This window comes from Delphinus delphis, chromosome 15, assembly GCF_949987515.2.
Source record: "Delphinus delphis chromosome 15, mDelDel1.2, whole genome shotgun sequence".
Classification (NCBI taxonomy): domain Eukaryota; kingdom Metazoa; phylum Chordata; class Mammalia; order Artiodactyla; family Delphinidae; genus Delphinus; species Delphinus delphis.
In genome coordinates this window covers 26,739,732-26,754,358 of record NC_082697.1, presented here as the reverse complement: position 1 = coordinate 26,754,358, position 14,627 = coordinate 26,739,732, and the positions used below count along the sequence as shown (strand labels likewise).

The 14,627-nt window shown below is 40.4% G+C and overlaps 1 protein-coding gene across 1 annotated transcript; it reads left to right on the top strand.

The window, feature by feature from the left end:
* The first annotated feature begins 452 nt into the window (after positions 1–452).
* Positions 453–7,032, top strand: DEFB115 (defensin beta 115). The gene is made up of 2 exons (XM_060030965.1): positions 453–546; positions 6,794–7,032. Exons 1-2 carry the CDS (start codon positions 453–455, stop codon positions 7,030–7,032), a joined length of 333 nt encoding a protein of 110 aa, XP_059886948.1.
* Positions 7,033–14,627: the final 7,595 nt, after the last annotated feature.

Sequence of the window (14,627 nt, the reverse complement as noted above, 5' to 3'; positions counted from 1 at the left end):
AGCCAGTGCCTACTTTCAGAGGTCTCGTGGTCTGTAAAAGTTGCCAGTGTCATCCAATAGAGGAGATAAATTAGAAAAATACTTAGTTCCAACTTATCGTGATAAACATTATGAGAGAAAAAAGGAAGCACAGAGGCTGTGAGAATATAAGGGAGGGGGCTCAACTGCCCAAGGAGAGGAGTGGGAAAGGCTTCTTGGAAAGTGGGTCCATTCTCTCCACAATGCCACAGACTTGCAGGACTTGTATGTCCTCTGCTAATGCCTTCCACCTTCCCAGATGATGTCAAGAGAAGGACTCTGAATACTGGATGATCAATTTACATTGCTGACCTATAGGTTGATGTCCTGGGTAGTGGAACATTCTGTCCTTCTCTGATTTATTGTCCGTGACTCAGCCCTACCCAAGTCAATAAAACACAGAGTGAAAACCTACCCTCCCAAGCACAATCAGTATGCTGCTGGATGGTTCCTCACCCCTCCCAGGATATAGCAAACTCTTGTTCCTGGCCTTAGCTGTCCTTGTGGTCCTGACTCAGGCTTCCCCAGGTAACGAGATCATGGAGAGGAGGGAAAAAGGAGTAACAATGGGGTTCAACTCATAAAATCATTGGAAAACTAAACATGTATGGGAATGAGAACAGCTCAGAGGGATGGTACAGATCTGGTGAAAAGCCTTATAATGAATATGCCCCATTGTAAAGGCAGACTGTAACCGTGACCATGATGGTGCTTCTCATAGGGGAACCTGGCAAACATCAACAGAGTCCAGGATTTCTTTTCTTTTTCTTTTTAATTGGAGTATAATTTCTTTACAATGTTGTGTTAGCTTCTGCTGTAAAACAAAGTGAATCTGCTATGTGTATACATATATCCCCATATCCCCTCCCTCTTGCATCTCCCTCCCACCTTCCCTATCCCACCGCTCTAGGTGGTCACAAAGCACTGAGCTGATCTCCCTGTGCTATGTGGCCGCTTCCCACTAGTTATCTATTTTACCTTTGGTATTGTATGTACGTCAATGCCACTCTCTCACTTTGTCCCAGCTTACCCTTCCCCCTCCCTTTGTCCTCAAGTCCATTCTCTACATCTGTGTCTTTACTCCTGTCTGGCCCCTAGGTTCTTCAGAACCATTTTGTTTTATTTAGATTCCATATATATGTGTTAGCATATGATATTTGTTCTTCGCTTTCTGACTTACTTCACTCTGTATGACAGACTCTAGGTCCATCCACCTCACTACAAATAACTCAATTTCATTTCTTTTTATGGCTGAGTAATATTCCATAGTATATAGGTGCCACATCTTCTTTATCCATTCATGTGTCGATGGACACTTAGGTTACTTCCATGTCCTAGCCATTGCAAATAGTGCTGCAATGAACATTGTGGTACATGACTCATTTAGAATTATGGTTTTTTCAGGGTATATGCCCAAGAGTGGGATTGCTGTGTCGTATGGTAGCTTTATTTTTAGATTTTTAAGTAACCTCCAAACTGTTCTCCATAGTGACTGTATCAATTTACATTCCCACCAACAGTGCAAGAGGGTTCCCTTTTCCCCACACCCTCTACAGCATTTATTGTTTGTAGCTTTTTAAAATGATGGCCATTCTGAGTGGTGTAAGGTGATACCTGATTGTACTTTTGATTTGCATTTCTCTCATGATTAGTGATGTTGAGCATCCTTTCATGTGTTTGTCGGAAATCTGTATATCTTCTTTGGAGAAATGTCTATTTAGGTCTTCTGCCCATTTATGGATTGGGTTGTTGGTTTTTTGGTATTGAGCTGCATGAGCTGCTTGTATAATTTTCAGATTAATTCTTTGTCAGTTGCTTCTTTTGGAAATATTTTCTCCAATTCTCTGGGTTGTCTTTTTGTCTTGTTTATGGTTTCCTTTGCTGTGCAAAAGCTTTTAAGTTTCATTAGGTCCCATTTGTTTATTTTTGTTTTTAATTCCATTTCTCTAGGAGGTGGGTCAAAAAGGATCTTACTGTGATTTACGTCATTGAGTGTTCTGCCTATGCTTTCCTCTACAAGTTTGATAGTGTCTGGCCTTACATTTAGATCTTTAATCCATTTTGAGTTTATTTTTGTGTACAATGTTAGGAAGTGTTCTAATTTCATTCTTTTACATGTACCTGTCCAGTTTACCCAGCACCACTTATTGAAGAGGCTCTCTTTTCTCCACTGTATATTCTTGCCTCCTTTATTGAAGATAAGGTGACCATATGTGCATGGGTTTATCTCTGAGCTTTCTATCCTGTTCCATTGATCTATATTTCTGTTTTTGTGCCAGTACCATACTGTCTTGATTACTGTAGCTTTGTAGTATAGTCTGAGGTCCAGCTGCCTGATCCCTCCAGCTCCGTTTTTCTTTCTCAAGATTGCTTTGGCTATTCAGGGTCTTTTGTGTTTCCATACAAATTGTGGAATTTTTTGTTCTAGTTCTGTGAAAAATGCCATTGGTAGTTTGATAAGGATTACATTGAATCTGTAGATTGCATTAGGTAGTATAGTCATTTTCACAATGTTGATTCTTCCAATCCAAAAACATGGTATATCTCTCCATCTGTTTGCATCATCTTTAATTTCTTTCATCAGTGTCTCATAATTTTCTGCATACAGGTCTTTTGTCTCCTTAGGTAGGTTTATTCCTAGATATTTTATTCTTTTTGTTGCAATGGTAAATAGGAGTGTTTTCTTAATTTCACTTTCAGATTTTTCATCATTAGTGTATAGGAATGCCAGAGATTTCTGTGCATTAATTTTGTATCCTGCTACTTTACCAAATTCATTGATTAGCTCTAGTAGTTTTCTGGTAGCATCTTTAGGATTCTCTATGTATAGTATCATGTCTTCTGCAAACAGTGATAACTTTTCTATTTCTTTTCCAATTTGGATTCCTTTTATTTCTTTTTCTTCTCTGATTGCTGAGGCTAAAACTTCTAAAACTATGTTGAATAATAGTGGTGTGAGTGGACAACTTTGTCTTGTTCCTGATCTTAGAGGAAATGGTTTCAGTTTTTCACCATTGAGAACAATGTTGGCTGTGGATTTGTCATATATGGCCTTTATTATGTTGAGGTAAGTTCTCTCTATGCCTACTTTCTGGAGGGTTTTTATCATAACTCGGTGTTGAATTTTGTTGAAAGCTTTTTCTACATCTATTGAGATGATCATATGGTTTTTCTCCTTCAATTTGTTAATATGGTGTAACACATTGATTGATTTGCATATATTGAAGAACCTTTGCATCCCTGGGATAAACCCCACTTGATCATAGTGTATGATCCTTTTAATGTGCCGTTGGATTCTGTTTGCTAGTATTTTGATGAGGATTTTTGCATCTATGTTTATCAGAGATATTGGTCTGTAGTTTTCTTTTTGTGACATGTTTGTCCTGTTTTGGTATCAGGGTGATGGTGGCCTCGTAGAATGAGTTTGGGAGTGTTCCTCCCTCTGCTATATTTTGGAAGAGTTTGAGAAGGCTAGGTGTTAGCTCTTCTCTAAGTATTTGATAGAATTCGCCTATGAAGCCATCTGGTCCTAGGCTTTTGTTTGTTGGAAGATTTTTAATCACAGTTTCAATCACAGCCCTGTCAGTCACATGGCTCAGAAGAAAAGTGAGAAGAGAAAGAAAGAAAATACAGTAAAATAAAGTTATTAAAATAAAAAAAAATTAAATTATTAAAATTAAAAAATTTAAGAAGTAATAAAAAAAAGAGAGAGCAACTATACCAATAAACAAATCCAGCAATGATAACAAGTGCTAAAAACTATACTAAGATAAACATAAAAATCAGAAACTGATCAGTCGTATACAACAAACCCCAAGTCTACAGTTGCTCCCAAAGTCCATCGCCTCAATTTTGGGATTATTAGTTGTCTATTCAGGTATTCCACAGGTGCAAGTACAGCAAGTTGATTGTGGAGACTTAATCTGCTGCTCCTGAGCCTGCATGGAGAAACTTCCCTTTCTTTTCTTTGTTCGCACAGTTCCTGGGTTCAGCTTTGGATTTGGCCCTGCCTCTGCATCTAGGTTACCCTATGGCGTCTGTTTTTGCCCAAACAGGAGGGGGTTAAAGGAGCAGCTGAGTAGGTGGTTCTGGTTCACTCAGGCTGGGGGGAGGGAGGAACATGGAGAGAGCCTGCTGTGGCAGAGGCTGATGTGTTGCAACAGCCTGAAATGCGCAATGTGTTCTCCGGGGGAAGTTGTCTCTTGATCACGGGACCCTGGCAGTGGTGGGCTGCACAGGCTCCTGGGAGGGTTATGGATAGTGACCTGTGCTTGCACACAGGCTTTTTGGTGGCTGAAGCAGCAACCTTAGCATTTCATGCCAGTCTCTGGTATCCACGCTGACAGTCACGGCCCCCGTCCATCTTTGAAGCTCATTTAGGTGATGTTCTGAAGCTTGTTTAGGTGGTATTCTGAATCCCCTCTCCTCGCCCACCCCGAATCAATTGTCTCTTGACTCTTAGGCAGTTCCAGACTTTTTCCCGGACTCCCTCCCAGTTAGCTTTGGTGCACTAGCCCCCTTCAGGCTGTGTTCACGAAGTCCTCTCCCTGGGATCTGAACTCTGAATCCTGATCCTCAGCTTCCAGCCCCGACCTGCCCCAGCAGGTGAGCAAACAAGCCTCTCAGGCTGGTGATGCTGGTCGGCACTGATCCTCTGTGCAACCATCTCTCCACTTTGCCCTCTGCACCCCTGTTGCTGCACTCTCCTCTGTGGCTCCGAAGCTTCCCTTCCCCACCCACCCCCTGTTTCCACCAGTGAAGGGGCTTCCTAGTGTGTGGAAACTTTTCCTCCTTCACAGCTCCCTCCCAGAGGTGTAGGTCTTGTCCCTATTCTTTTGTCTCTGTTTTTTTCATTTTTCTTTTGCCTTACCCAGGTATGTGGGGGAGTTTCTTGCCTTTTGGGAAGTCTGAGGTCTTCCAGCGTTCAGTAGGTGTTCTGTAGGAGTTGTTCCACATGTAGATGTATTTTTGATGTATTTGTGGGAAGGAAGTGATCTCCACGTCTTACTCCTCTGCCATTTGAAGGTCCTTCAAAAATGATCTTCTAGGGCTTCCCTGGTGGCGCAGTGGTTGAGAGTCCGCCTGCCGATGCAGGGGACACGGGTTCGTGCCCCAGTGCAGGAGGATCCCACATGCCGTGGAGTGGCTAGGCCCGTGAGCCATGGCCGCTGAGCCTGCGCGTCCGGAGCCTGTGCTCTGCAACGGGAGAGGCCACAACAGTGAGAGGCCCGTGTACCGCAAAAAAAAAAAAAAAAAAAAAAAGAAAGATCTTCTACAGCAGGCTTATCAGGCAAAATAAAGAATTTGAGCACTTGAAAGTTGATCTCTTGATACTAGTTATGAAGGGATCTTTATAGTCCTTTCTGGTGTCCAAGGTCTTCTGCTAGTTTTCAACTGGTGTTCTGTGAGAATTGTTGCATCTATAGATGTATTCCTGATGTATCTGTGGAGAGAGATGAACTCCATGTCCACCTACTCCCCTGCCATCTTGAATATCTCCAGTGTTTCTTGAATGAATCCCCTTCCATATGCAGAAGCAACCCCCAAATTCCTAGTGTCCTTAATATCCTGTCCCAAATGTCAACATGTTCTCATCCCAGGCATCTATCACTTCCAATTGATACCACTTCTGTACCGCATCTTGCAGTAACCAGTCCCATTACTTTGCCTCAAAATTTTGTAGGTTGATGTTGGTTATCTACAGGTTTGTAAAACAAGCTCAAGCTGTGGAGCTTGGGCTACGACAGAAGATTCTGGATTCCAGATTGAACGTGGCCAAAGCACTGTAACAATACAACAGACTTCATGGCCAAGTGGTGAATAACTTTCTAACAAAAATGTTTTCCACTTGGGGCTTCCCAGGGGTTCTAAAGTTTATGATTTCTAATTCCATGATTTCCCTTTGGGTCATTGCTGTTGGAAGTTGCATCCTCTCTTGATTCACCTTTTCAAACTGAAAGTATTTGTTAATCACTCATTTGTTCTAGAAGCAAAAGAAGATAATCATGGGCTAACCCTGAGTTGGCTTCAGCCTGCCTTAAACTACAGTGAGGGCAATTGGAATGGATGAGGGAGTGCAGTCATCCTGACTCTGATTTTTTTCCAGTCCAGATATCCTAGTGAGAAATAAAAAATTGGGAGTTATCTCCCAGGAGGGGAGTTTGGAGGAAAAAACAAGTAAAGGTAATCATAATTTAAACCAAGATATTATGGTCTCTCAACTGAATTTAATGTGCTGAGGAAGCTGGGTCTATACTCTGTGTTCTATTGACCTATGTAGAGCTTAGAACATCTGCCTGCTGATCAGCAATACAAATTGATCACTCAGTGTTCAAAGTACTGCTCCAGACATCATCTGGGGCATGCACCTAGAACAGTGCCTGGCACATGGTAGGTGCTCAAAACTCACTGCTGAGTGAATAATGAATGCAGAGGGAAAAAACAGGTAATTGAAGGCATAGTCTCATTCCCTGGCAAGCATGTAGATTTGGGAACAAGGAGGAACCAGTGTTGGTGAGACTGAAAATTGACGGAGATGGAAATATCCTAAGCATAAAAATAAAGTCCAATTAGATCTGGTTGGAGGAAGGGCAATAACTACTCATATCTAATACATATCAAGACCAGCAGTAAGCATTCTACATGCACAGCTTTATTTGATATTCCCAAGAATGCCATTACACTTCAGTAGTTTGTTCTAACCATTATTACTACAATTACCAATGTCTTTAGTATAATTGTCTTTACTTTTTCATGTGTTTGTTTATTTTGATAGATGGATGGGCCAGAAAGTGTGGTTATGGAACTGGCAGGTGCAGGAAGCATTGCGAAGAAAATGAGAAGAAGAAAGAAAAATGTGGGTTAAGAAAGTTTTACTGCATCCCTGCAAAGCATAAACCATCAGAACCTGCCAAGAAAGAAGAGATGACCTACAGGGCTATGGCAAGTACAGCTAAGTATCAACTTAAGACTTCTGACAAGAGAGTTCTGGCAGTAACTGTAATGAGTCAGTAAGGTGGCCATCCAGGTCACCTGCATGGTCCTTAGATCTTTAGTAGCTAAGGATACTGGGTCCTTACATGATTCATTAAAAAATATATGCTCGGGCTTCCCTGGTGGCGCAGTGGTTGAGAATCTGCCTGTTAATGCAGGGGACACAGGTTCGAGCCCTGGTCTGGGAAGATCCCACATGCCGTGGAGCAACCGGGCCCGTGAGCCACAACTACTGAGCCTGCGCGTCTGGAGCCTGTGCTCCGCAACAAGAGAGGCCGCGATAGTGAGAAGCCCGTGCACCGCAATGAAGAGTGGCCCCCGCTTGCCACAACTAGAGAAAGCCCTCGCACAGAAATGAAAACCCAACACAGCAAAAATAAATAAATTAATTAATAAACTCCTACCCCAACATCTTCTTAAAAAAAAAAAAAAAAAATATATATATATATATATATACACACACACATATATATATATATGCTCATTCCAGCTATCATTCTTTCTTGTCTCTCCAGTCCTCTATAGCTTAACATCCCTAGGTTGTCCCAGGGTATGACGGGGATATCAGTTCTCATGGTAAACCGGTTTTATAGAATCTGAATCCTGAATTCCTAAGCCTCTAACTAGATGCTGTAGGTCTCTGAATGTGGAAGTTTTCCAGGCTATTGCAAATTCCACCATGGTCACACATTCTTATCTAATGTCTCATCCTGGATTGTTGAGACAGGCCAGTGTGATCCAGAAATCTTTTTTTGCCTCTTTGGCTCAAGGTTTACCCCAAGGCTCTGCCTTATTGTCTCACTCTTGGAATCTGCCCCTTACCCCAACCCCTTAATCACACTTGGCTGTTAAAAGATTGGCATGCCTTCTGACCAGGAGACAACAATTACCTGTCCCAAACGAGTAGAAGGGGAAAATAGTAAAACAAGAAAACTAACTAACTAAACAACAAAAAACCCCTCAAATTTTACTGAGAACTTACTGTGTGCAAGGCCTTGTCTTAAGCACTTTACATATATAACTTCATTTTGCCCTAACAATAGCTCCATGAAGTAGGAAATAGTATTGTGTCCTTTGGTCAGAAGAGGAAACTAAGTCACAGAGAGTTTAAGTGACTCGCCCCAAGTGGTACAAATATCTAGCTCAGTAGCAGGACTTTGAACCCATGATGCCTGAGCTCAGACATTATTCTTCCTTAAGGTGGAAAAATGATTGCTGCAGTAATAAAAGCTTCCCTTTTCTCTTCCCACCCAGGATCTACTTCCTTAATGTGGAAGGTGTAGTGAAAGGGAAAGTTTTGTGAGCCTCCTTGTGGTTAAAATGTGTAACAAACCCAGCACTAAATGGTATATCCAGGCACAAATAGAAATTATCCCCAGTTGCAGTTAAGGAGGAAGTTGTTCCCATTTAGCAGACAGTCTTGGTTTAGAGGCCAATGCCAGTCAGGTCTAAAGTTGAATATTAGCCCTAGCCTCTGTTGACATAATAACTGGAGAATGTACACTGAAGACAAGGTACATAAATCATCAAATAACGGCAATTTCTAACCCTTCAACTCATTTCTCAAAGTACTTTCACTTCAGTTCTCTAGTTTTTTCCCACTGTGATAATATGCGGTAACATTCATGTCCCAAACCTTAAAGGATGTCCTTGGGATATCTGGGGAGTGGCTTAGAGACTGGATCTCAGATTACCTAGGCACAGTGATTCCAATTAACACTTCAATTCCAACCCAGACTACACCAATGGCTGCAGATAATACCTACAAGCCTACCTGTTCTTGAACTAAGTGTTTTAATGTATTTTTTGGCTAGAGGAATTATGTCCACAAGTAGACCCAGGAGTCTTAGAGAGTTTCATAAACATGACTCCATGTCCACAGTCCGAAAGAAGTGAAAAGGATGCAGGGGAAATACAGATATGTTAATAGGATGGGACTAAGTCACCTTACTACTTACTTTGTCCAGCCCCAAAATGGAAGTATTAGATTATAAAATCCATATGCCTTTCAACTCTTAAAGCCATTTTCACTCTTTAAATTATGGTGAAGATCCATTCTTTACCTATGACTTCAGAAGATGCCATCGTAGATAGCAAAGGCATGAAGAATGAAAAGAGACTGAGAAACAGGAGAGTGCTCTCAACATACTCAAACCGTAATCCTAAAATACATCCCAGATACCTTCTTCTTCCTCACTGCTCCCTGCCCCCACTCATCATGTCAGCCACAAAGAGCTTCCAATTCTGCCTCCATAGCACCTATTCTCCATCCCTACCTCTACTATTCTAATTCAGCCATCATCTTTCCTTGACCATTATTATGGGCTGAATTGTGATCCCTTAAAATTCATATGTTGAAGTCCTAATCCCCAGTACCTCAGAACGGGACTGCATTTGGAGATAGGATAAACAGGTAATTTAAAGAGGTAATTAAGTTAAAATGACATCATTAGGGTGAGTCCTAATCCAAATGACTGACATTTTTATAAGAAGAGATTAGGAAACAGACACACCACAGAAGGAAATCCATGAGAAGACACAGAGGAGATGGACATCTACAAATCAAGGAGAGAGACCTCAGAAGAAATCAATCTCACCAGCACCTTGACTTCTAGTTTCCAGAATTGTGAGAAAATTAAGCTCTGCTGTTTAAACCACCCAGTCTGTGGTACTTTATTATGGCAACCCTATCAGATTAATGCACACATACTATAACATTTGCATCCTATTGACCTCTTTGTCTCTGTTTATGCCTTTGACTCACTCCAATCTTTCCATACAGTTGCCAGGGAATCATTTCTAAAACCCAAATCTGACATTTTTGTTTTTCCTCCCAAACCCTTCAAAAGCTGTACAGTGATTACAGGAATCAATTCTATACTCCCTTTATGATAATCCCCTTCTCACTTCAGTAGTGTCCCTTTCAATGCCCACCATGGACCTCACAAGCAACTTGTGTTCTTGGGAATTAATATATTTCTTGTCCTTTTTTATACATGTCCCCTTTTGCTGAGAAGGTTCTTCTTGCAAACCAGACTTATGCTTCTCTGTAAGCAACACCCGAACAGTTCTTCTACCTTCCCTAAGCCGTATATATTCATTCCTTTTTTTCCTCAGGAGGAATCTTTGTTTACATTTTTACAAATAAAAATTGTATATATATTTAAGATAACATCATGATGATTTGATATATGTATACATAATCGACTTAATTAACACAGCCACCACCTCATATTGTTGCCCTTTAAAATTTTTTTTTCTTGAGGTATAGTTGATTTACAACGTTGTGTTAGTTTCTGGTGTATAGTGAAGTGATTCAGTTATACATATATATATTCTTTTTTATATTCTTTTCCATTATAGTTTATTACAGGATATTGAATAGAGTGCCCTGTGTTATACAGTAGGGCTTTGTTCTTTATCTATTTTATACATAGTAGAGTGTATCTGCTAATCCCAAATTCCTAATTTATCCCTCCCCCACCCTCTTTCTCCTTGGTAACTATAAGTTTGTTTTCTATGTCTGTGAGTCTGTTTCTGTTTTGCAAATAAGTTCATTTGTATCATGTTTTAGATTCCACGTATAACTGATATCATATGTTATTTGTCTTTCTTTTTCTGACTTACTTCACTTAGTTTCTCTAGGTCCTCCCATGTTGCTGCAAATGGCAATATTTCATTCTTTTTTTATGAGTAACATTCCATTATACACATAGCACAGGTTTCCACTAGCTATCTGTTTTACACATGGTAGTGTATATATGTCATCCTAATCTCCCAATTCATCCCACACCCCTTCCCCACCATGTCCACATGTCCATTCTTTACATCTGCATCTCTATTCTTGCCCTGCAAATGGGTCCAGCTGTACCATTTTTCTTTTGATTTGCATTTCTCTGATAATTAGTGATGTTGAGCATCTTTTCATGTGCCTTTTGGTCATTTGTATGACTTTTTTGGAAAAAGGTCTATTTAGGTCTTCTGCCCATTTTTTTGATTGTCTTGTTTGTTTTTTGATATTGAGTTGTATGAGTTTTCTATACATTTTGGATATTAACTACTTATCAGTTGTATGGTTTTCAAATATTTCTGGAGATTGCCTTTTAACTTGGTTGATTGTTTCCTTAATTTGATGTAGTCACATGTTTAATTTTGCATTAGTTGCCTGTACTTTTAGAGTCAAATTTAAAAAAAACATTGCAGGACTAATTTCACATAGCTTTCTACTATGTTTTCTTCTAAGAGTTTTATGGTTTCAGGTCTTACATTTAAGTCATTAATCAGTTTTGAGTTGATTTTGTGTATGGTGTAATATGTCTTTTTTTCCCCCCTTGGTTAAGTTTAGCTAAAGCTTTGTTATTTTGTTTATGTTTTTAAAAAATCAACTCAGTTTTGTTGACGTTTTCTATTGTCTTGCTAGTCTCTTTTTATTTCTGCTGTAATCTTTATTATTTCCTTCTTTCTGATAACTTGGAGCTTAGTTTGTTCTTTTCCCAGTTCCATGAGCCATAAAGTAGGTTATTGATTTGAGATCTGTCTTTTTTCTTAATATAAATAGTTGGCACTAAAAACTTCCATCTTAGAACTGCTTTTGCTGCATCCCAAGACTTTGAGTATGTTTAGTTTTCATTTTTGGTTGTCTCAAGTACTTTTCAATTTTCCTTTTGGTTTCTTCTTTGATCCATTGGTTCTTCTGGAATGTGTATTTAATTTCCACATATTTGTGGATTTTATAGTTTTTTTTCCTGTTACTTATTTCTAGTTTTATTCAATTGTTTTCAGGAAAGCTACATGATATAATTTCTATCTTCTTGAATTTGTTGAGCCTTGTTTTGTGGCCCAACATATAATTGATCTGTCATGGGAAATTTCCACACGTACTTTAAAAGAATATTTATTTTGTTGCTGTTGAGTGGAATGTTCTATTAATGTCTGTTAGGTCCATCTGGTCTATCATATTATTAAAATCCAGTTTTCTTACTGATTTTCCAACTGCATGATCCATCTATTTTTAAAAGTGAGGTATTTAAGATCTCTACTATTATTGTATTGCTGTATATTTCTCCTTCAATCGTGATAGTATTTGCTTTATATATTTGTGTAATACAATTTTAGGCGTATATATTTATAATTGTTATATCCCTTTAATTGATCCCTTATCATTATGTAGTGACTACCTTTTATTCGTTTGACTAATTTTTACTAAAAGTCTAATTTTTCTGATATAAATAGAGCCAGCTCTACTCTCTTTGGCTACCACTTGCATAAAATATCTTTTTCCGTCCTTTCACTTTCAGTCTATGTATGTTCTTAAAGCTAAAGTGAGCCTCTTATAGACAGCATTTAGTTGGATCTTGTTTTTTCAATCCACTCAGCCAGTCTGTGTGTGTGTGTTTGAGAATTTAATCCATTCACATTTAATGTAATTACTGATAGAGAAGGTGTGCCCAAGATGGGAGAGTAGGAAGACCCTGAGCTCACCTCTTCCAGTGGGCACATCAGAATCACAACTGTTTACAGAATAACCATCTATGAGACAGACCTGGAGACTAGCAGAAAAGATTTTCCACAACTAAAGATTTAAAAAGGGAACCACAGCAAGATGAGTGGAAAGGCAGGGATACAGTATAGTCAAGATGCCTGATCCCAGGTAGATGACCCACAAAAATGGGAGTATAATCACAATTGCAGAGGTATTCCCAAGGAGTGAAGGGTCCAAGCCTTATATCAGGCTCCTCAGCCTGGGGTTCCTGCACTGGCAAGATGAGCCCCTAGAATATCCAGTTTTGAAAGCCAGTGGGGCTTGCATATGGGAGAACTGGATAGCTGTAAGAAACAAATACTACGCTTTTAAAGGGCACAGACAAAATCTCACAGACTCCAAGTCCTGGCACAGAGGAAAGAATTTGAATGGAACCTGGGTCAGACCCACTTGGAGAACCTCCCAGAGGGGCAGGAGGCAACTTGGACTCCCCCTGGGGACACAGATGGTGGTGGCAGCCATTTTGGGAAGTCATTTTACCACAGAGACACTGGTTCTAGCATCACCATTTTTGAGTCTCCCTCCTAACCTATTAGTGCTGGGGGGCTTACCTGCCCACTATTGGGCCAGCTTCAGCCACAGGACTCACTGGCCTCTGTTCAGCACCCCTAGGCTTCTCACTGTTTTCATCCATTTTTATCCTGAGTTCATTGAGCATCTTTATGATCATTACCTTGAACTCTATCAGGTAGACTGCTTATCTCCATAAAGTTCTTATTCTGAGGTTTTTGTCTTGTTTTTTCTTATGGAAAATAGTTCTCTGTCTCCTCATTTTGCTTAATTCTCTGTCTCCTCATTTTGCTTAATTCTCTGTTTTTATTTCTATGTATTAAGTAGGTCAGTTACATTTCCTGAATTTGGAGAAGTGGCCCTGTGTAAGAGGTATCCTATGGGACTCAGCAGCACATTTTCCTCTGGTTAACAGTGGTATATGCTCTAGGGTTGCCTTCTATGTGGGCTGCATTGGCCATTCTGCTGCAGGAGGGCTGACTACTGTGGGCATGATGGTAGGCCCTTGGCCTGGTTGGCTGTCATGCTTTGTCTCATGTGGAGGCTGCCAGCCCACTGATGCATGGGGTCAACTCCTGGTTTAACTGGCTCTGTGGCTTGGGGTGACCAGGGTTGTTGCTGGCCTACTGGTATGTGGGGCTTGGTCCCAGCACAGCTGGAGTATCTGAAGCTGGTGCTCGCCCACTAGTGAGTGGGAACAAGTCCTAGTGTGGCTGGCTGCCTTGCCCTTGGGGCCCATGGCTGGTGCTAGCCTGCTGGTGGGTGGAGATGGGCCCGAGTACAGCTTGTTTGGGGGGCCAGGGACACCTGGGGCTGTTGCCAACCCACTGGTTGGTGGAGCCAGGTCCCAGGGTAGCAGGCTGTAAGGCAATTTACATTCCCACCAACAGTGTACGAGGGTTCTCTTTTCTCCACATCCTTGCCAACATTTGTTGTTTGTGTTCTTTTTAATGTAGCCATTCTGACAATTGTGAGGTGATATTGTGGTTTTGATTTGCATTTCCCTGATGATTAGCAATGTTGAGCACCTTTTCATATGCCTCTTGGCCCTCTGCGTTACCTCTTTGGAAAAAATGTCTTTTCAGTTTTTCTGCCCATTTTTCAACTCGGTTGTTTGTTTTTTTGATGTTGAGTTGTATGAGCTATTTATATATGTTTGTTTTTATTATTAATTCATTTCTGGTAATGAGAAGAGAGAGAGAGAGAGAGAAATGGTACTTCTATGTTCCTTGGGGTCTTTCCAGCAATAGGACATCTTAGGATGTCCCATATGTTAGTGGTTCATTTTAAGGACACTGAAAGAAGGGCAGAAGCAGAAGGAAATACCTTGATAGCTCCATGGCCGTCACCACTGGAAACTAAAATGTCAACATTTGTGAAGTGGGATAAGCAGGAAGATCACAGACCTTACTTTTAACAGCACAAGTTTAATCAGAACAAGTAGCATCCTTGTAGGTAGCAGAGAAAAGCCATTTACCACTATTGTGGTATTTCTTATAATGTATTGCAGATTGCATTATTGACCCCAATCCTTCACCCCTACTTGAATCCACACTTTTGTCAA